This window comes from Callithrix jacchus, chromosome 1, assembly GCF_049354715.1.
Source record: "Callithrix jacchus isolate 240 chromosome 1, calJac240_pri, whole genome shotgun sequence".
Taxonomy (NCBI): Eukaryota; Metazoa; Chordata; class Mammalia; order Primates; family Cebidae; genus Callithrix; species Callithrix jacchus.
Window position 1 is genome coordinate 190,011,702 of NC_133502.1, and position 17,688 is coordinate 190,029,389.

A 17,688-nucleotide genomic window follows, 5' to 3' on the forward strand; every position below is an offset into this window, starting at 1 on the left:
GAAAGAAGGCCGGGAATGGTGGCTCAGGCCTGTAATCCCAGCACTTTGGGAGGCTGAGGCAGGCAGATCGTTTGAGGTCAGGAGTTCAAAACCAGCCAGGCCTACATGGCAAAACCCCGTCTCTACTAAAAATACAAAAATTAGACAATTGTGGTGGCAAGCGCCTACAGTCCCAGCTACTCCGGAGGCTGACGCAAGAGAATCACTTGAACCCAGGAGGCAGAGGTTGCAACAACCCAAGATCACGCCACTGTACTTCAGCCTGGGTGACAAAGCAAGACTCTGTCTCAAAACAAAACAAAAAAAAGACTGACCTAAGAGCTTAACATTTGAATAAAGGCCAGGTGTGGTGGTTCACACCTGTAATCCTAGCACTTTGGGAGGCCAAGGCAGGTAGATTGTTTGAGGCCAGGAGTTCAAGACCAGCTTGGCCAACATGGCAAAACCCCATCTGTACCAAAAATACAAAAAGTTAGCTGGGCATGGTGGCACATGCTTATAGTTCCAGCCACTCAGGAGGCTGAGGCACAAGAATCACTTGAACCAGGGAGGTAGAGGTTGCAGTGAGCTGAGATCACATCATTGCACTTCAGCCTGGGTGACAAAGCAAGACCGTCTTGAGAGAAAGAAAATGAAAGAAAAGAAAGGAGGAAGGAAGGAAGGAAGGAAGGAAGGAAGGAAGGAAGGAAGGAAGGAAGGAAGGAAGGGGAGAGAGGGAGGGAGGGAGGGAAGGAGGGAAGGAAGATTGATTTCTTAAATGAATGAAGAAATGGAACACACTATTCATGCTAGAGTGAACAGTGGACTCCAGAGGACTGGCGTGGGAATGTTGCAGAGGAGACTGTCCAGAAGAAGGAACTGGGTTTGATGAACATTTGGATCCTTGTCAACTCTTATAAGTGCCAGGAGCCTTGGGTTCCATCATCTTCCAGTTCTATTATTTTATATCTCTAGGAATCAACTTATAATTACATCACTTCAATTCCTTTGGGCAGCCTCAGGCAAAGAAATCTCATGTCTGTACTAACTCATTACCTAGCCAATCAGCAAGGCACTCAGACTCTAAAGAACACCACAGGCCACATGAATGGTCAAATTGCAGCATCTTACCTTCTGCGGAAGGTGGTCCAGTCTTCTCTGGAGCTGAGAGGAGGTTAAGGCACATGCAGTAGAGGAAACTGGAACACACCTGATTTAGGGTTGAATGACTTAGAGGGAGAAGAAAAGAGAACAGAAGAGATGACATTGATACTTTGTCTGGGAGAACATTATCCCTGCCATATCTCTGGGCACTACTGCTTTGTGAAATTCTAGCCATGGCTGTAGCAGAGGAGGTCCTAAGGCAGCTATGAAAAGTAAATATGGGCTGGCCACAGTGCCTCACACCTATAATCCCAGCACTTTGGGAGGCCTAGGCTGATGGATCACCTGAGGTCAGGAGTTCAAGATCAGCCTGGCCAACATGGTGAAAACCGGTCTCTACTAAAAATACAAAAATTAGCTGGGCATGGTGTCAGGTTCCCGTAATTCCAGCTACTCAGGTGGCTGAGACAGGAGAATTGCTTGAACCCAGGAACTGGAGCTTGCAGTGAGCCGAGATTGTGCCAATGCCTGGGCAACAAGAGAGCAAGACTCCACAAAAAAAAATAAATAAAAAAGATAAGAAAAGAAAGAAAGAGGGAAGGGAAGAGAAGGGAAGGGAGAAGAGAAGAAGGGAGGCGAGGGGAAGGGAGGAGAGGAGAGGGGAGGAGAGGGGAAGGGAGGAAAAGTAAATGTGGAATCTGCTGCCTCAGCTATAAGTTGGGCACCTGGCCCATACAGGCATTCACTAAAAATTTACTGAAAAAATTAACCAAGGAGGGTTATAAGCTTCAATTTAATAAAATATATAAACAAAAAATACACCTAGGGCAGAAAAGAAATGAGGAACTACTAGAAAAAGAGGCAGTAGAACCCCACATGGGCACTCAAGGAGTACATCCAAAATTTTGACTTTCTGTACTTGAACAACAGTTTCTCCTCTAGAATTGCTGGGGTAGCAACTAGAACGTGACAGAAGTTGCATCCTTTCCCCTTTGAAGGCCTCAGTTTCCTCATTCTGTTTTATTTTTTCTTTTTCAGACAGAATCTCTCACTCTACCACCCAGGCTGGGAGTGCAGAAGTGCTAGCTCAGCTCACTGCAATCTCCACCTCCTGGGTTCATGGGATCTCCTGCCTCAGCCTCCCAAGTACCTAGGATTACAGGTATATGCCACCACCCCTGGCTAATTTTTGTATTTTTAGTAGAGATGGGGTTTCACCATGTTGGTCAGGCTGGTCTGACCTCCTGATCTCAAGTGATCCACTTACCTCAGCCTCCCAAAGTGCTGGGATTACAGGTGGGCTGGGCATGATGGCTCACGCCTGTAATCTCAGCACTTTGGGAGGCCGAGATGGGTGGATCACCTGAGGTCAGGAGTTCAAGACCAGCCTAGCCAACATGGTGAAACCCTGTCTTTTTTTTAAAAAAAAAAAAAAAAGGATTACAGGTGTAGGCCACTGCACCCGGCCAGGTTCCTTGTTTAAATGAGAGATTAAACAAATAACCTCTGAGAGAACTCTTCCAGTTTTGGCAGGCTTTTTTTTTTTAGAGATAAGGTCTTACTGTTTCCCAGGCTAGAGACGGGCACGATCATAGCTCACTGCAGCTTTGACCTCCTAGGCTCAAGAATCCTCTTGCCTCAGTCTCCTGAGTATCTGGGATTAGAGGTGTGTACCATCACGTTTGGCTAATTAAAAAAATAATTTTTTTGGCTGGGGTGGTGCCTCACGCCTGTAATCCCAGGATTTTGGGAGGCCAAGGCGGATGGATCACCTGGATCAAGAGTTTGAGACAAGCCTGCCCAACGTGGTGAAACCTCACCTCTACTAAAAATACAAAAGTTAACCAGGCGTGGTGGCAGGTACCTGTAATCCCAGGTACTGCAGAGCTGAGGCAGGAAAATTGCTTGAACCTGGGAGGTGGAGATTATAGTCAGCCCAGATTGCACCACTGCACTCCAGCCCGGGTGACAGAGAGAGACTCCATCTCAAAAAAAAAAAAAAAATTATAGAGACCAGGGTCTTGCTATGCTGCCCAGGTTGACCTTGAACTGCTGGCTTCAAACAATCCTCCCATTTTGGCCTCCCAAAGTGCTGGGATTACAGCCATGAGCCACTGTTCCAGGCCTCTCCCAGTTTTGATGTGACAGGTACCCAACCAAGTATCACCAGGAATGAGATCATTACCAGGTCAGATTCAATCCAACCTACAGAAACATGTCCAGCTCATCCCACCAGTTGCTGAGCAATGCTGACACTGTCAACACCACCATGATCCCATGACTAAAACCATACCAGCCAACAATTCCCACTTATCCAGTCAAGAAGGACATTGGCTCCTTGGCCACTCAGTCTTGCCTGGGACCATACATACCTCAGACCACTGCAAAACCTGGCTTTCAGCTCCAGGGTCAGTCGTATGAAGGATGAGGCAGCTTTGGATAAACAGGTAAAGCAGAGAACAGTTTAAACCAGACTTGTCACAGAGTCCCAAGCCTGGGTGGTATCAAAAAGCTCTGGTTTCAGAATTACACAGACCTGTTTCAAAATGTGCTATGTCACTATCTAGTAGTTTCAGTCTGGGAAGGTTTTTAACTTCTCTGAGACTCAGTTTTGATACTTGTACCTCACAGGTTGTTGTAAAGCTAAGTAAGATAAATGTATGGAGGACATCCAACAAGTACTTGGCTCAAAGTAAGTGCTGCAATCAGTGTTCATTTTCTTCCATTCTGAATGATACTCCACTACAATTTGGTATATTTGACAAGGACCTAGGAAGGGCACATATGTTCCTTCTAACCCTTCTTTTTGTAGGAAAAAAAAAATCCAGTTTCATGCATCTGCTTCAGGTTTAAATATTTAAAAAAAAAAAAAAAAAGGAAAACAAATCCAGTTTCAGATACAGAAAGAATAGGAGTAGACACTACTTTATTCTCAGCTATGAATTGCCTGTTGAAAGCAACTGATTCTCAGAAAAGGGGTTTGACAACATTTCTTTTCTTTTCTTTTTTTTTTTTTTGATATGGAGTTTTGCTCTCGTTGCCCAGGCTGGAGTACAATGGTGCAATCTCAGCTCATCTCAACCTCCGCCTTCCGGGTTCAAGTGATTCTCCTGCCTCAGCCTCCCAAAGTAGCTGGGATTACAGGCATGCGCCACCACACCTGGCTAATTTTGTATTTTTTAGTAGAATCGGGGTTTCTCCATGTTGGTCAGGCTGGTCTCAAGCTCCTGACCTCAGGTGATCTGCCTGCCTCAGCCTCCCAAAGTGCTGGGATTATAACCGCGCCCAGCCAGCAGTTTCTGCTTTAGCTGTTGACCCTGGCCCAGACCCTTGTGCTGCTGACTCTTCCCAGTCTCCCCAGTAAGGTTCTCAGTCAATATTAACCTCTGTTCTGTTTGCCCTGGGTCACTGTAAAAGCAGAATCCTAGATAAAGAATATATCAGGAGCTCCCATTTCATTAGCTCCAGGGTTGAAAATAAGTTGTACTTCATCCTGGGCTAAAGCACCTGACAGGGAATCCCTCAGGGTTTCACAGCAACTTTGGGACAGCAATTTAACCCATGATTTCCCCAGGGAAAGGGCTGTAATTTGTAAAGAATACAAAATTAGCTGGATTTGGTAGTACATGCCTGTAATCCCAGCTACTTGGTAGGCTGTGGCAGGAGAATTGCTTCAACCAGGAAGGCAGAGGTTGCAGTGAGCTGAGAATGCACCATTGTACTCCAGCCTGGGCAACAAGAGCGAAATTCCATCTCAAAAACAAAGGGCACCCTGGGGAAATCATGGGTTAAATTCCTTCCAGATGGGCTCCTCTTGGCCCAATTTCTCAGGGATCCAGAGTCTCTCTACCCTCCTACTCTAGGTCTCCATACCACTCCTGGCTGGCAGTGCCTGCTTCTGTCCTCCCTCTTGTAGGTTGAGCCCCTGATCCTGTGCTACCTGGCTTCATGCTGCACAGATCTCCCTATAGATCTCATAGCCTTTTTCTACATCTCTATTCCCCACCACTGCCCCCAAGAGATCTACACTTGCATGTCATCCAGTGCCCCAAGACTAGATCCGCTTGGATCCTGAAGTATGGCAGGCAGGAAGAATGTTAGAAGGAAGGAAAAAAGTGTGTATCAGTTATAACAATGGCTGAGGTATACAGTTTTCAGAAAATCTACATCCACTATCTTGTTTAATTCTCACTATTATCACCATGTTCTAGCTAAGGACACTGGAGATAAGAAAATTAATTTGTGCAATCTCAATGCTGGGCGTGGTGGCTCATGCCTGTAATCCCAGCACTTTGGGAGGCCAAGGCAGGTGAATCACCTGAGGTTGGGAGCTCAAGACCAGTCTGGCCAACATGGAGCAACCCCATCTCTAGTAAGAATACAAAATTAGCTGGATTTGGTAGTACATGCCTGTAATCCCAGCTACTTGAGAGGCTGAGGCAGGAGAATTGCTTCAACCAGGAAGGCAGAGATTGCAGTGAGCTGAGAATGCACCATTGTACTCCAGCCTGGGCAACAAGAGCGAAATTCCATCTCAAAAACAAAACAAAACAAAAAATCCAAATTCCTCACATGGCCAAGAAGGGCCTACATGACTAAGCCCTGGTTGCGTCTCCATGGTAGACTTGTTGCACATTTGCTGCATGCCATGTGACAAGAATTAAAAAAACATAAAATTATAATGATAAAAGCCAAGTATAGCACAGAGATTAAGAAAGCATGTTCTACAGCCAGATTCCCTGGGTTTGATCCTGGGCATATCACTTACAGTATAACCTTGGGCAAGTTACTTAACCTCTTTGAGATTCAGTTTGTTCATCAATAGAATGAGTCTAATCATAATAGACAATTCCTAGGGTTTTTCTGAGGACTAAATGAGTCAGTACATGCAAAGCACTTAAAACTGTGTCTCACACACTGTAAGAACTTAATTAAATGTTAGTTATGATTAATTAAATGCTAGTTAACATTATTAACAACTTCCATCTAATTTTTCTTTAATCTTTTTGTAGAGATGGGGGTCTCACTGTGTTGTCCAGGCTGGTCTCAAACTCCTAGCCTCAGGTGATCCTCCCATCTTGGTCTCCCAAAGTGCTGGGATTACAAACATAAGCCACCATGCCCAGTCCTTTTAATTGCTGCCTGATATTTCCTTCCCCTTAACACTGAACAGAGTATGGATATAAATTCTGAATGAATTAGTAAATTGCACCCACAACTCATGCTCTTTGAATACTGTGAGCACTGCCTAATTTGCTTGCTTCCCTCCCAACTTCCACATTTGCCTGCTGCCTACCAAGCTTCTTGGAAAACTTCTCCTTCATGTGAGGAACAATGACAAAAAGGCTGTGAAGAATTGAGAGGAAAACTTCCATCAGAGCTGGCTGGGTGGTCTGCTCCAAGTGTCTCTGCAAAGAACCAGGAGAGAGAACATAGACCACCAGGACTGAGCCTCTGAAGAAGAAAAGGCATCAATGAAAACTAGCATCAAATCTAGCACAGTAGCTTAACTCCTTTCACTTGAAAGACACAAGAAAAGCTAGGGAACTTAAAGTACAAAACTACATCTAAGGCTTGGCTCACCTAATAGATTGTACCAGATACGTTATCTCTTTGGGCTTCTGTTTCCAAAAGAATAAAATTGGAATAACAAGATATACCTCCCAGAAACAAATGTGGTCTGGTGCATAAAAGGTGCTTTCTGGCCAGGTGCAGTGGCTCACGCCTGTAATCCCAGCACTTTGGGAGTCCGAGGCAGGTGGATCACGAGGTCAGGAGTTCAAGACCAGCCTGGTCAACATGGTAAAACCCCGTCTCTACTGAAAATACAATGGCATGGGTGTGGTGGCACATGCCTGTAATCCCAGATGCTCGGGGAGCTGAGGCGGGAGAATTGCTTGAACTGGGACCCAGGAGGTGGAGGCTACAGTGAGCTAAGATTGTACCACTGCACTCCAGCCTGCACTACAGAGTGAGACTCCATCTCAAAAAAAAAAAGTGCTTTCTATACCATAAAGCAGAATGACTCTCATGTTTCTATTACTACAGTAATAATAATACAGTTTATAAACTGCCTTCATATCTGTTAATTTTTTTTGGGGGGGGGTTGTGTTTTATTTTGTTTTGAAACAGAATCTCACTCTGTTGCCCAGGCAGGAGAGCAGTGGTGCAATCTTGGCTCACTGAAACCTCTGCCTCCCAGGTTCAAGTGATTCTCTTGCCTCAGTCTCCTGAGCAGCTGGGATTACAGGCATGTGCCACCACACCCAGCTACTTTTTGTTTTTTTTAGTAGAGACAGTGTTTCACTATGTTGGCCAGGCTGGTCTCAAACTCCTCACCTCAAGTGATCTGCCACCTTGGCCTCCCAAAGCGCTGGAATTATAGGCATAAGCCACCACACCCAGCCTGTTATTATTTTTAAGGTTGGTCAAGTAAAGCAGGGGCAGTGGAGAATAAAAAAGAAATCTGTAACTTGTTGTGATCAATTAGTTGTAAATCATTGCATTCAGACCAGGCTTCATGTAATTCTTCAACAGGGTAATGAGGCAGTTTGATGTGGTAGCCACAGCTCTAAATTAAGAAAAAAGAAACAGGGTTCTACTTCAGGCTCTGCACATAGCCACCACAATGTACCCTTGGGTAGTCACCTTCTCCTTTCCCTGGGTCTCAGTTCCCTTTCTGTAAACAGCTGGGTCCTCAGAGGCATTGTTTTTGTTGATACCTTTCCTTTCATTTTTAGAGCAAGTTTGGTTGTGCGTGTTTTTCTATTATTATTATAAAAGTAATATATGCTCATTAAAGAAAATGTGTAAAATACAGAGAAGTAGAAAGAAGGAATAATACAATAATTCTATGATCTAATTTTAGATTTAGCTTTAACACTTCAAAAATCTAGAAGGAAGGCAGAGCAGGTGAGTAAACTACCATGAATCGCCCAAGTCTTACCATTGGTAGGTTAAGTCAGGGCCACAGTCAGTGTTCCTGACCACTACCTCCTGCAGACTCCAGCTCAATGGCTTCTTCAAGGAAGAGAGGCTTGTTCATGCAGAGCCAGAGATGCCTCCCTGCTGCCACCTACTGTTCCCAGTAGACCCTTTTCTGATTAACAGGGGACTCCTCACAGGCTCATAGGATGCCCAAACCTCATGCAGAAGAGGACTCACCCAAGGTTACCCAGAGTCAGCAGCTCTTGGCCCTGCTCTTCCCAACATCTCAACCTCAAGTTGGCTCAAAATGAAGCTCTTCAGGACCAAGCCTCTCTTCAGAGTGGTCATCTCTCATTTTACAGAACACACATACGGGTTCCTTATTAACACTTGAGTAACAGACATTCACTGCTGCTCCTTATGAAAAGAAAGATACGAGAAAAGCTAGGGAACCTGAAGTCATAGGTTCAATCTCAGCACCATTATGCACTTGCTTTATAACTATAAAAATATGACAACCTTATCAGTAAATTAGAGAAAATTATAGCATCCATCTCCTAGGATCATTGAGAGAACTAAATCAGGTAGTGAATATAAGGCACTAATTACTCCATAAATTTATCCATTTATTATTTTATTATTACTGCTTTCTATTTTTTTTCTTTTTTTTTTTTGAGACAGAGTCTACCTCTGTCGCCCAGGCTGGAGTGCAATGGCAAGCTGTCAGCTAACTGCAACCTCCGCCTCCCGGGTTCAAGCAATTCTCCTGCCTGAGCCTCCCAAGTAGCTGGAATTACAGGTGTGCACCACATGCCTGACTAATTTTTGTATTTTTAGTAGAGACTGGGTTTCACCATGTTCGTCAGGCTGGTCTCAAACCCCTGACCTCATGATCCACCTGCCTCGGCCTCCCAAAGTGCTGGGATTACAGGTGTTAGCCACCACACCCGGCTTATTTTTTCTTAAGACGTACTTGTTAGTTTCATAATGAAACACTAAATTTTATTTTTAGACAAAGGAAAGGTGGCTGCAAGAATAGCACTGCTGAGGCCCGCAGAGGGTTCCTTTAAGCAGTTACTGCCTCATGCCTCTGAGCCTGGCTCGCCTGCACATTCCTCTCTTCCCTAAGCTTCATGCTGCACATGGCTCAGGGGAACCCACCATCACCATGGGGATGCACATCGAGTCACAGGCACTGAGAAGAAATTCTGAGAAGGCCTCCAAGGTGTCTTTCTTCTCGGCGCTGGGAGCTGTGAATGGATTCTCCTGGGCTGAAGGCTCACTCTGGAATTCTATAGCCAACCTAAGAAATCAATGTGTGAGTATATCCACTACCACCTATGCAATCTAAAGATTACAAACACCCTCCTAGGCGGTGGCAGGGAGTATCTGTGCTCAGGGTCCAGGGAAAGTATCTCTATTATTGGATCAGGAGAAAATTCAAGAGACCACAATGAGGAGAGGACTTGATCCTTCCAGATTCTTGTTCCCCATCCCTTCCCTCAACTATATGTGTACTTCCACCCCATTGTATGTACTTATCTGAATATGCCATGCTATTTGCTATTTTTCATCTCTTTGCCTTTAAATATGCTGCTCTCTCCATCTAGAATACCTTCCCCAGATTCTTAAAAACCTAACAAACCCCACATATAACAAAAAAGCATCTCTTCCCCAAGAAACTGTGAGCTCCTTCATCACAGTTGAAGGTACGGCACATAGTAGAAGAAACATTTGTTAATGTAAACTGAATTAATTCAAAAACCATTCAGTTGAATACCTATAGTGCTAAGCTAGTTGCGGGGTGGTGGGGAATAAAGGTAAATAAGACACAACCTCATGGCACAGTAGCAAAAACTCCACAAGGTGATCATCTTTAGAAAGGTCCTACCCCTAGCTACCTGTCCTCAAGCCTCCTCCACACACCCCCAAACCCTACCCCAGCCAAAGTCCTCTTTGCCATGCAGAAGAGTATCAGAAATCAAGTGCTGCCTCTAGAACTTCACTCTTGTCTAAATCCCTTCCACCCATACCTTCCATTCTATTATTTCATCCACAGAGGGCCCCTCACCTGCAGGCACTTCTAAATCCCTCCAGAGTGCTCAGGAGGAACTTTCCCCTTTGAAGAATGGCCTTCTGTGAATCTCTACTGGAGGTATGGCCCTGAGGTGGGAAGGAGAGACAGGAACCTAGTGATCAAGTATATGCCATGTGTCTCAGTCCATGCTTGGATGACTGTAGACCTCTTTTTCTCACACTGCAGTCAGACATTCCTGTACACCTAACTTTCCAGGAGATCTTGGCTATATCCTTACAAAATTAATAGCTCCTTTCAAAAATGGTAGCAGGGGCTGGGTGCAGTGGCTCACACCTGTAATCCCTGCACATGGCTCAGGGGAACCCACTTTGGGAGGCTGAGGTGGCAGGATCATGAGGTCAGGAGTTTGAGACCAGCCTGGTCAACATGGTGAAACCCTGCCACTGCAGTGTTTCAAAAAAAAAAAAAAAATAGCCAAGTGTGGTGGCTCACACCTGTAATCACAGCTACTGGGAAGAGTGAAGCAGGAGAACTGCTTAAACCCCGGAGGCGGAGGCTGCAGTGAGCCAAGATCACGCCACTGCACTCTAGTCTGGGTAACAAGAGCAAGACTCCATCTCAGAAAAAAAAAAAAAAAAAAAAAAAAGGTAGCAGGGCTGGGTGCAGTGGCTCATGCCTGTAATCCCAAAACTTTAGGAAGCCAAGGTGGGTGGGTCACCTGAGGTCAGGAGTTTGAGACCAATATTGTGAAACCTCATTTCTACTAAAAAAATTAGCCAGGTGTGGTGGTGCATGCCTGTAATCCCAGCTACTCAGGAAGCTGAGGCAGAAGAATCACTGGAACCCAGGAGGCAGAGGTTGCAATGAGCCAAGATTGAGCCTCTGCACTCCAGCCTAGGCAACAGAGTGAGACTTTGTCTCTGCACTCCAGCCTAGGCAACAGAGTGAGACGCCGTCTCAAAAAAAACAAAATGGTAGCAGTGTTGGAGAGACCTTAACCAACAGTCTCTCTGAACCACAGGACTGGCTCTTGGTCTATTATATGCAGAAAGCTGTCACAGGCTAGTGGGCATTAGCTTGACTGTAATGGCCCTATTAGTTGTTCTAAAACACAAGAAAATCCCCACTCCATCAGGTGTAAAGAGCTTAGTTTCTAAAGTTAATCCTGAAAAACATAATCAACATTCACACTGACAGTGCCTTTTCTGATATCTTGAGTCTACAGGCTATTTAAAAGCCAGCAACCACAATACATTGCATATTTGTCAGATTCTAAAATTCTAGTGAATCCAGACTTAAATAATTCTATGAACATGTTTACCCTATCTGCTTATATGATATAAAGAGACAATGTGTATAATAGAATGGGATAAAAACACCCTGGAATTTACTATCTAGGCTTAGGTAATAACTTTTTTTTTTTTTTTTTTTTTTTTTTTGGAGACAGAGTTTCACTTTTGTTGCCCAGGCTGGAGTGCAATGGCGCAATCTTGGCTCACCACAACCTCCACCTCCTGGGTTCAAGTGATTCTCTTGCTTCAGCCTCCCAAGTAGCTGGGATTACAGGCATGTGCCACCATGCCTGACTGATTTTATACTTTTAGTAGAGACAGGGTTTCTCCATGTTAGTCAGGCTGGTTTCAAACTCCTGACCTCAGGTGATCTGACCACCTTGGCCTCCCAAAGTGCTGGGATTACAGGTGTGTGAGCCACCACACCCAGCCCTAGGCTTAGGTACTTTCTAGTTTTGGACCTTAGAGACAAATTATTTAACCCTCGTGACTTTAGTTTCCCCATCTGTAAAAATGGGAATAGTAATCCTTAAGCCTCAAAGTTCTGCTATTAGGGAAAAAATAGCAACTGATTATAGCCATGTGTGCATGAGAAAAAGCTATGAAATGGCAAACAAATGTAAGGCAATATACTAATTATCTTTCTAAAAACACATTACAGCATGATCTCCAAAAGAAGCAGTCTACAGTACACTGACCAGGGGTCTCCTGTTCAGACAGGTCTGGGAAAACTCCGCACACCGGTTTAGCATAGCTTCTAGTAACGCCTGCAGTTCCCCGTACCGCACAGGTGGAGCACTCTGATGGTCCTTCCTGCATCCAGAAAGAGAAAAGCAGGCTCATGGTAAGGCAAGGGTATTCCCAAGATACCCCCAGGCTCTCAGGCAATGAGAGGCAGTGTGGTTGGATCAGAACATGGAATCTAATTTGATAAAAATCCTTACTCCAGGCTAGGCATGGTGGCTCACACCTATAATCCCAGCACTTTGGGAAGCTGAGGTTAGTAGATGTCTTAAGCCCAGCAGATGGAGAGAAGCCTGGGCAACATGGTGAAACCCAGTCTCTACAAAAAATTAGGCGAGTGTGATGGCATACATCTGTGGTCTCAGTTACTCAAGAGGCAGAGATGGGAGGATCACCTGAGCCCGAGAAGGTAGAGGCTGCAGTGAGCCGTGATCACACTACCGCACTCCGGCCTGGGAGACAGAACAAGACCTTGTCTCAAAAAAAAAAAAAAAAAAATCCTTACACCAGCACTTATCTAGCTGCATAACTTTGTGCACATTCCTGGCCCTCTCTAACCATCAATTTTCTCATCTATTAAATGAGGCTTAATAATACTCTCCTCATACATTTATTATGGGGATCAAATTAGATAATGCACAGAAAGCACTTAGCATGATGCTTAATACATTTCCTTATAAATGTCAGCTGTGTCTATTATTATTAAGGATACAAGGTTTTCTGCAGAGAGCCTGCTGGTGAAAGAAGCACCTAGAATTGAAGGTGCATCAAGAGAGTAACAGCCAGTGTTTTCCAATAAGTAATGACCTCTCCTGGGGAAGAGGGATCTAATTTTCTGCTACCTCAGTGAGGACAACCAAGATCAATAGGTAATTATAACTAGGACCCAGAGACGGAGTCTCTGTCACCCAGGCTGGAGTGCACTGGTATGATCTCAACTCCCTGCAACCTCTGCCTCCCAGATTCAAGCAATTCTCCTGCCTCAGCCACCCAAGTAGCTGGTACTATAAGCATGCCACCAAACCCAACTAATTTTTGTATTTTTAGTAGAGATGGGGTTTCACCATGTTGGCCAGACTGGTCTCAAACTCCTGACCTCCAGTTATCCACCCACTATGGCATCCCAAAGTGCTGGGATTACAGGCATGAACAACTGTGCCCAGCCTGAGAACTTTCTAGGAGTCAAAGTCTATAGAAGTATAGGGGACCAACTTGGGAGAAGTGAGTTCCCCATTCGATGAGATTACATGCAGAGACTAGAAAAGTACTTTTGGAGATTCAATCATTATCATCGTGGGGAAATGTGGGCAGGTAACACTTACAGTCCAATGGAACCCTCAGATTCTATAGACTTAGAAGAGGCAAGAGTCATCGACTTGTTTAATTATGAGGTACCAAGAGGCAAGGGACCAGTTCCATCTTTTCACTTTACTTAAACAGAGACAGATGCATTGTAAATTGATGATTAACAGAACAGATGTCAAATGAATGAATGACTATTTAACATGGTATTGGTTTCATAGGGCTGCTATAATAAATTACCATAAACTGGGTGGCTTAAAACAACAGAAGTTTATCCGCTCACAGTTCTGGAGGCTAGAAATCTGAAATCGAGGTGTCATCATGGCCATGTCCTCTCTAAAGCAAGCTTGTCCCACCCACAGTCCACAGGCCACATGCAGCCCAGGACAACTTTGAAAGCAGACCAACACAAATTTGTAAAATTTCATAAAACATTATAAGATTTATGCATGGACATTTTTTTAGCTTATCAGCTATCGTTAGTGTTAGCATATTTTATGTGTGGCCCAAAACAATTCTTCTTCCAGTGTGGCCCAGGGAAGCCAAAAGTTTGGACACACCTACAACGGGTCTTGAAAAGAATCCTTCCTTGCCTCTTAGCTTCGGTGGTGGCTATAGTCCTTGGCATTCACTGGCTTGCAGCTGCATCACTCTAATCTCTGCCTGTCTTCACATGGCCACCTTCCCTCTCTGCATGTCTGATTGTGGCTGTATGTCCAAACCCAACTCTCCTTACACAGAGACAAGTCATTGGATTTACAGCCTGGGCCGTATGACTTTAACTAGATTTGATGTACAAAGGCCCTATTTCCAAATAAGGCGCATTCACAGGTTCTTGGTAGATGTTAATACTGGGGAACACTTCATAACACAGTAGAGTAGCTAGGAAAAAACCTATTAACCCTCATCCCTGGGCCTTTGTTGAGTACTGAGAGCAATCTATTGGGCCTTCTGATAGGTTCTCAGTCAATTGCATATGGTTAAGGCTTGATTTCTCCTTTCCTTCTTCATCTCTGGAAGCTTCAAGTTTGATGATCCCATACAATTATCAAGCCCTAGTTCCACCACCTTTAAATTATTATTATTATTATTGAAACAGGGTGCCCAGGCTGGAGTACAGTGGCACAAACACAGCTCATTGCATCTCAACCTCCTGAGCTCAAGCAATCTTCCTACCTCAGTCTCTCAAGTAGCTAGGACTACAGGTATACACCACTACACCAGATAATTTTTGTAGAGACAGCATTTCATCAGGTTATCCAGGCTAGTCTCAAACTCCTGAGCTCAAGCAATCCTTCTGCCTCAGCCTCCCAAAGTGCTGGGATTACAAGTGTGAGCCACTGCACTCAACCTCTTTAAATTTGTTTTAGCAGCTCTCACTCTTCATTCTTCCTTCTAGTTGTGCTTTCCAAAGACCCTCTAAACCACCTCACCCCAGAATGACCACCTCAGTAAACATTCTGGGAAGTTAAAGTCAAAAGTAAATTCATCCTTGGCCAAGTATGGTGGCTCGCGCCTATAATCCCAGCACTTTGAGAGGCCAAAGTGGGCAGATCACAAGGTCAGAAGTTCGAGACTAGCCTGGACAATATGGTAAAACCCCATCTCTACTAAAAATACAAAAATTAGCCAGGCATGGTGGTGGGTGCCTGTTGTCCAAGCTACTTGGGAGGCTGAGGCAGGAGAATTGCTTGACCCCAGGAGGCAGAGGTTGCAGTGAGCTGAGATCATGCCACCGCACTCCAGTCTGGGTGACAGAGTGAGACTCCATCTCAAAAAAAAAAGGTAAATAATCCAAAACTTAATAACCTGTCCCCTATCCATCTCGCCACAATTCTAACCTAACAGCTTTCCTGCTTCTCCAGACAACACCCCTTCACGTTATCTAGTGGTCAACTGGCTACTGTACGCTGAGCAATCTCTATACTCTCCAACCCGCATGTTTTGCTAATCCTGGTCCTTTCAAAATCTAACTCTCACCCTTCACAGCATATCTGAAATACCACCTCCTGCACAAAAGGTACTACTGGTCCCCTCTAGCACTGACCTGCTGGGAGACTTCCAACTCAGCATGGCTGCCTCTGATTGATACTGCTCTTACTTACGCTTTTGTTACCTTGTTGGTTTACTCATCCCACCGACTCTGGAATTCATGCCACAGATTTAGAGATTCAAATTCAGGGAAAGACAAAGGAGGAAAGGAGACAGACTGAAGTCACTGTCATGTAAATGCTAGTTTTTGTTTCAATTTTTAGAACCAACCTAGAGTCAAATCACAAAGATGTAAATATAGCTACAGAAGAGACTATAAATATTAACAACTTTCACAATGTAAAATTAAAGTACAGCTGACTGACCTTGAGAAGTAGAAGTAGGGAAGACAGGAGAAAGGAAGAGTTGGGGTGCTGTTAACCACGTAGGAACTCAGGAGACATGGCTTCAAGATGAGGGAACAAGAAATACCAGTTTTAAGTATATTATTTAAAGGTTAAAAAATAAAATATTGCCCGGCGCAGTGGCTCACGCCTGTAATCCCAGCACTTTGGGAGGCCAAGGTGGGCAGATCACTAGGTCAAGAGATTGAGACCATCCTAGCCAACATGGTGAAACCCTGTCTTACCAAAAATAGAAAACTTAGCTGGGCATGGTGGCACACACCTGTAATCCCAGCTACTCAAGAGGCTGAGGCAGGATAATTGCTTGAACCCAGGAGGCAGAGGTTGCAGTGAGCCAAGATCGTGCCACTGCACTCCAGCCTGGCAACAGAGCGAGACTTCATCTCAAAACAAAACAAAACAAAAAACTACTGACTAGCAAAAATGCCAAGGATATGTAGAGAAGACAAAAAATGTGAGCTAATTAAATCTTGATCTTTCTTATTGGCAAGTCAATAAATAATGTCTTACATTTAAGGGGGGGATTACAGGTACCTGCGACCACACCTGGCTAATGTTTTTTATTATTTATTTATTTAATTTTTTTTTGAGATGCAGTTTCACTCTTGTTGCCCAGGCTGGAGTGAAATGGCACGATCTCGGCTCACTGCAACCTCCACCTCCTGGGTTCAAGCGATTCTCCTGCCTCAGCCTCCCAAGTAGCTGGAATTACAGGCATGCACCACCACACCTGGCTAATTTTGTATTTTTACTAGAGATAGGGTTTCTCCATGTTGATCAGGCTGGTCTTGAACTCCCAACCTCACATGATCCACCCACCTCGGCCTCCCAAAGTGCTGGGATTACAGGCATAAACCACTGCGCCTGGCCAATTTTTTTATATTTTACTAGAGGTGGGATTTCACAATGTTGGCCAGGCTGGTCTTGAACTCCCAACCTCAGGTGATCCACCCACCTCAGCTTCCCAAAGCACTAGAATTACAGGTGTGAGCCACCATGCCCAGCCTATTCCCTTTCATGACAAATCCTTTATAATTTATTTATTTTCAAGAAAGAATATCACTCTGTCACCCAGGCTGGAGTGCAGTGGTATGATCATATCTCACTGTAACCTCAAACTCTGAGGCTCAAGCGATCCTCCCACCTCACCTCCTGAGTAGCTGGGACTATAGGTGCATACCACCACACCCACTAATTTTATTTATTTATTTGAGGCAGAGACTCACTCTGTCACCAGGCTGGAGTGCAGTGATGCAATCTTGGCTCATTGTAACCTCCAACTCCCTGGTTCAAGCAATTCTTCTGCCTTAGCCTCCCGAGTAGCTGGGATTACAGGCACATGCCACCATGCCCAGCTAATTTTTGTATTTTTAGTAGAGATGGGGTTTCATCATGTTGGTCAGAATGGTCTCCATCTCTTGACTTTGTGATCTGCCTGTGTCGGCCTCCCAAAGTGCTAGAATTACAGGTATGAGCCCCCGCACCCAGCATATTTTATTTTATATTGTTTTGTAGGGATGGGGTTGTGCTATGTTGTCCAGGCTAGTCTCAAACTCTTGGCCTCAAGCAATCCTCCCACCTTGACTTCCCAATGTGCTAGGTTTATAGTCATGAGCTACTGTGCCCAGCCAATATTTTATTTTGTATTATTTGAATGTATTGCTTTATTAGAAATTTAAAAGAGAAAATATAACAAAATAAAAGTCACTCTATAAATATGGGTTTCCTCAGTTATTTTTTTTAAGATTTCAAGCACCTTACTAAGGAATAATTTCCCATTGTGGTACTAGGATCCATTAGTCTCTCTGTCCATTTTAACATCCTTCATTTGCGTATTGACTACCTATGAGGATCCAAAGATAGAGCAGTGAAAAAAAATGACAAGTCCTTGATCTCCTGGAGTTTA

General features: G+C 44.4%; 1 protein-coding gene across 5 annotated transcripts in view; it reads right to left on the reverse strand.

Annotated features, from left to right (window-relative positions):
• MEI1 (meiotic double-stranded break formation protein 1) overlaps positions 1-17,688 on the reverse strand; it is a 93,557-nt gene that overhangs the window by 41,455 nt on the left and 34,414 nt on the right. For 4 of the 5 annotated variants that reach the window (XM_035266067.3, XM_054245011.2, XM_035266066.3 and 1 more), the window contains exons 12-17: positions 12,039-12,153; positions 10,082-10,173; positions 9,172-9,313; positions 6,380-6,491; positions 3,456-3,516; positions 1,111-1,208 (exon numbers count right to left, since the gene is read on the reverse strand). In XM_035266067.3, coding sequence (XP_035121958.1) covers positions 1,111-1,208; positions 3,456-3,516; positions 6,380-6,491; positions 9,172-9,313; positions 10,082-10,173; positions 12,039-12,153 — 620 coding nt within the window. The remainder of the gene's footprint in view (positions 1-1,110; positions 1,209-3,455; positions 3,517-6,379; positions 6,492-9,171; positions 9,314-10,081; positions 10,174-12,038; positions 12,154-17,688) is intronic. The other variant, XM_035266065.3, reaches the window with a different exon arrangement.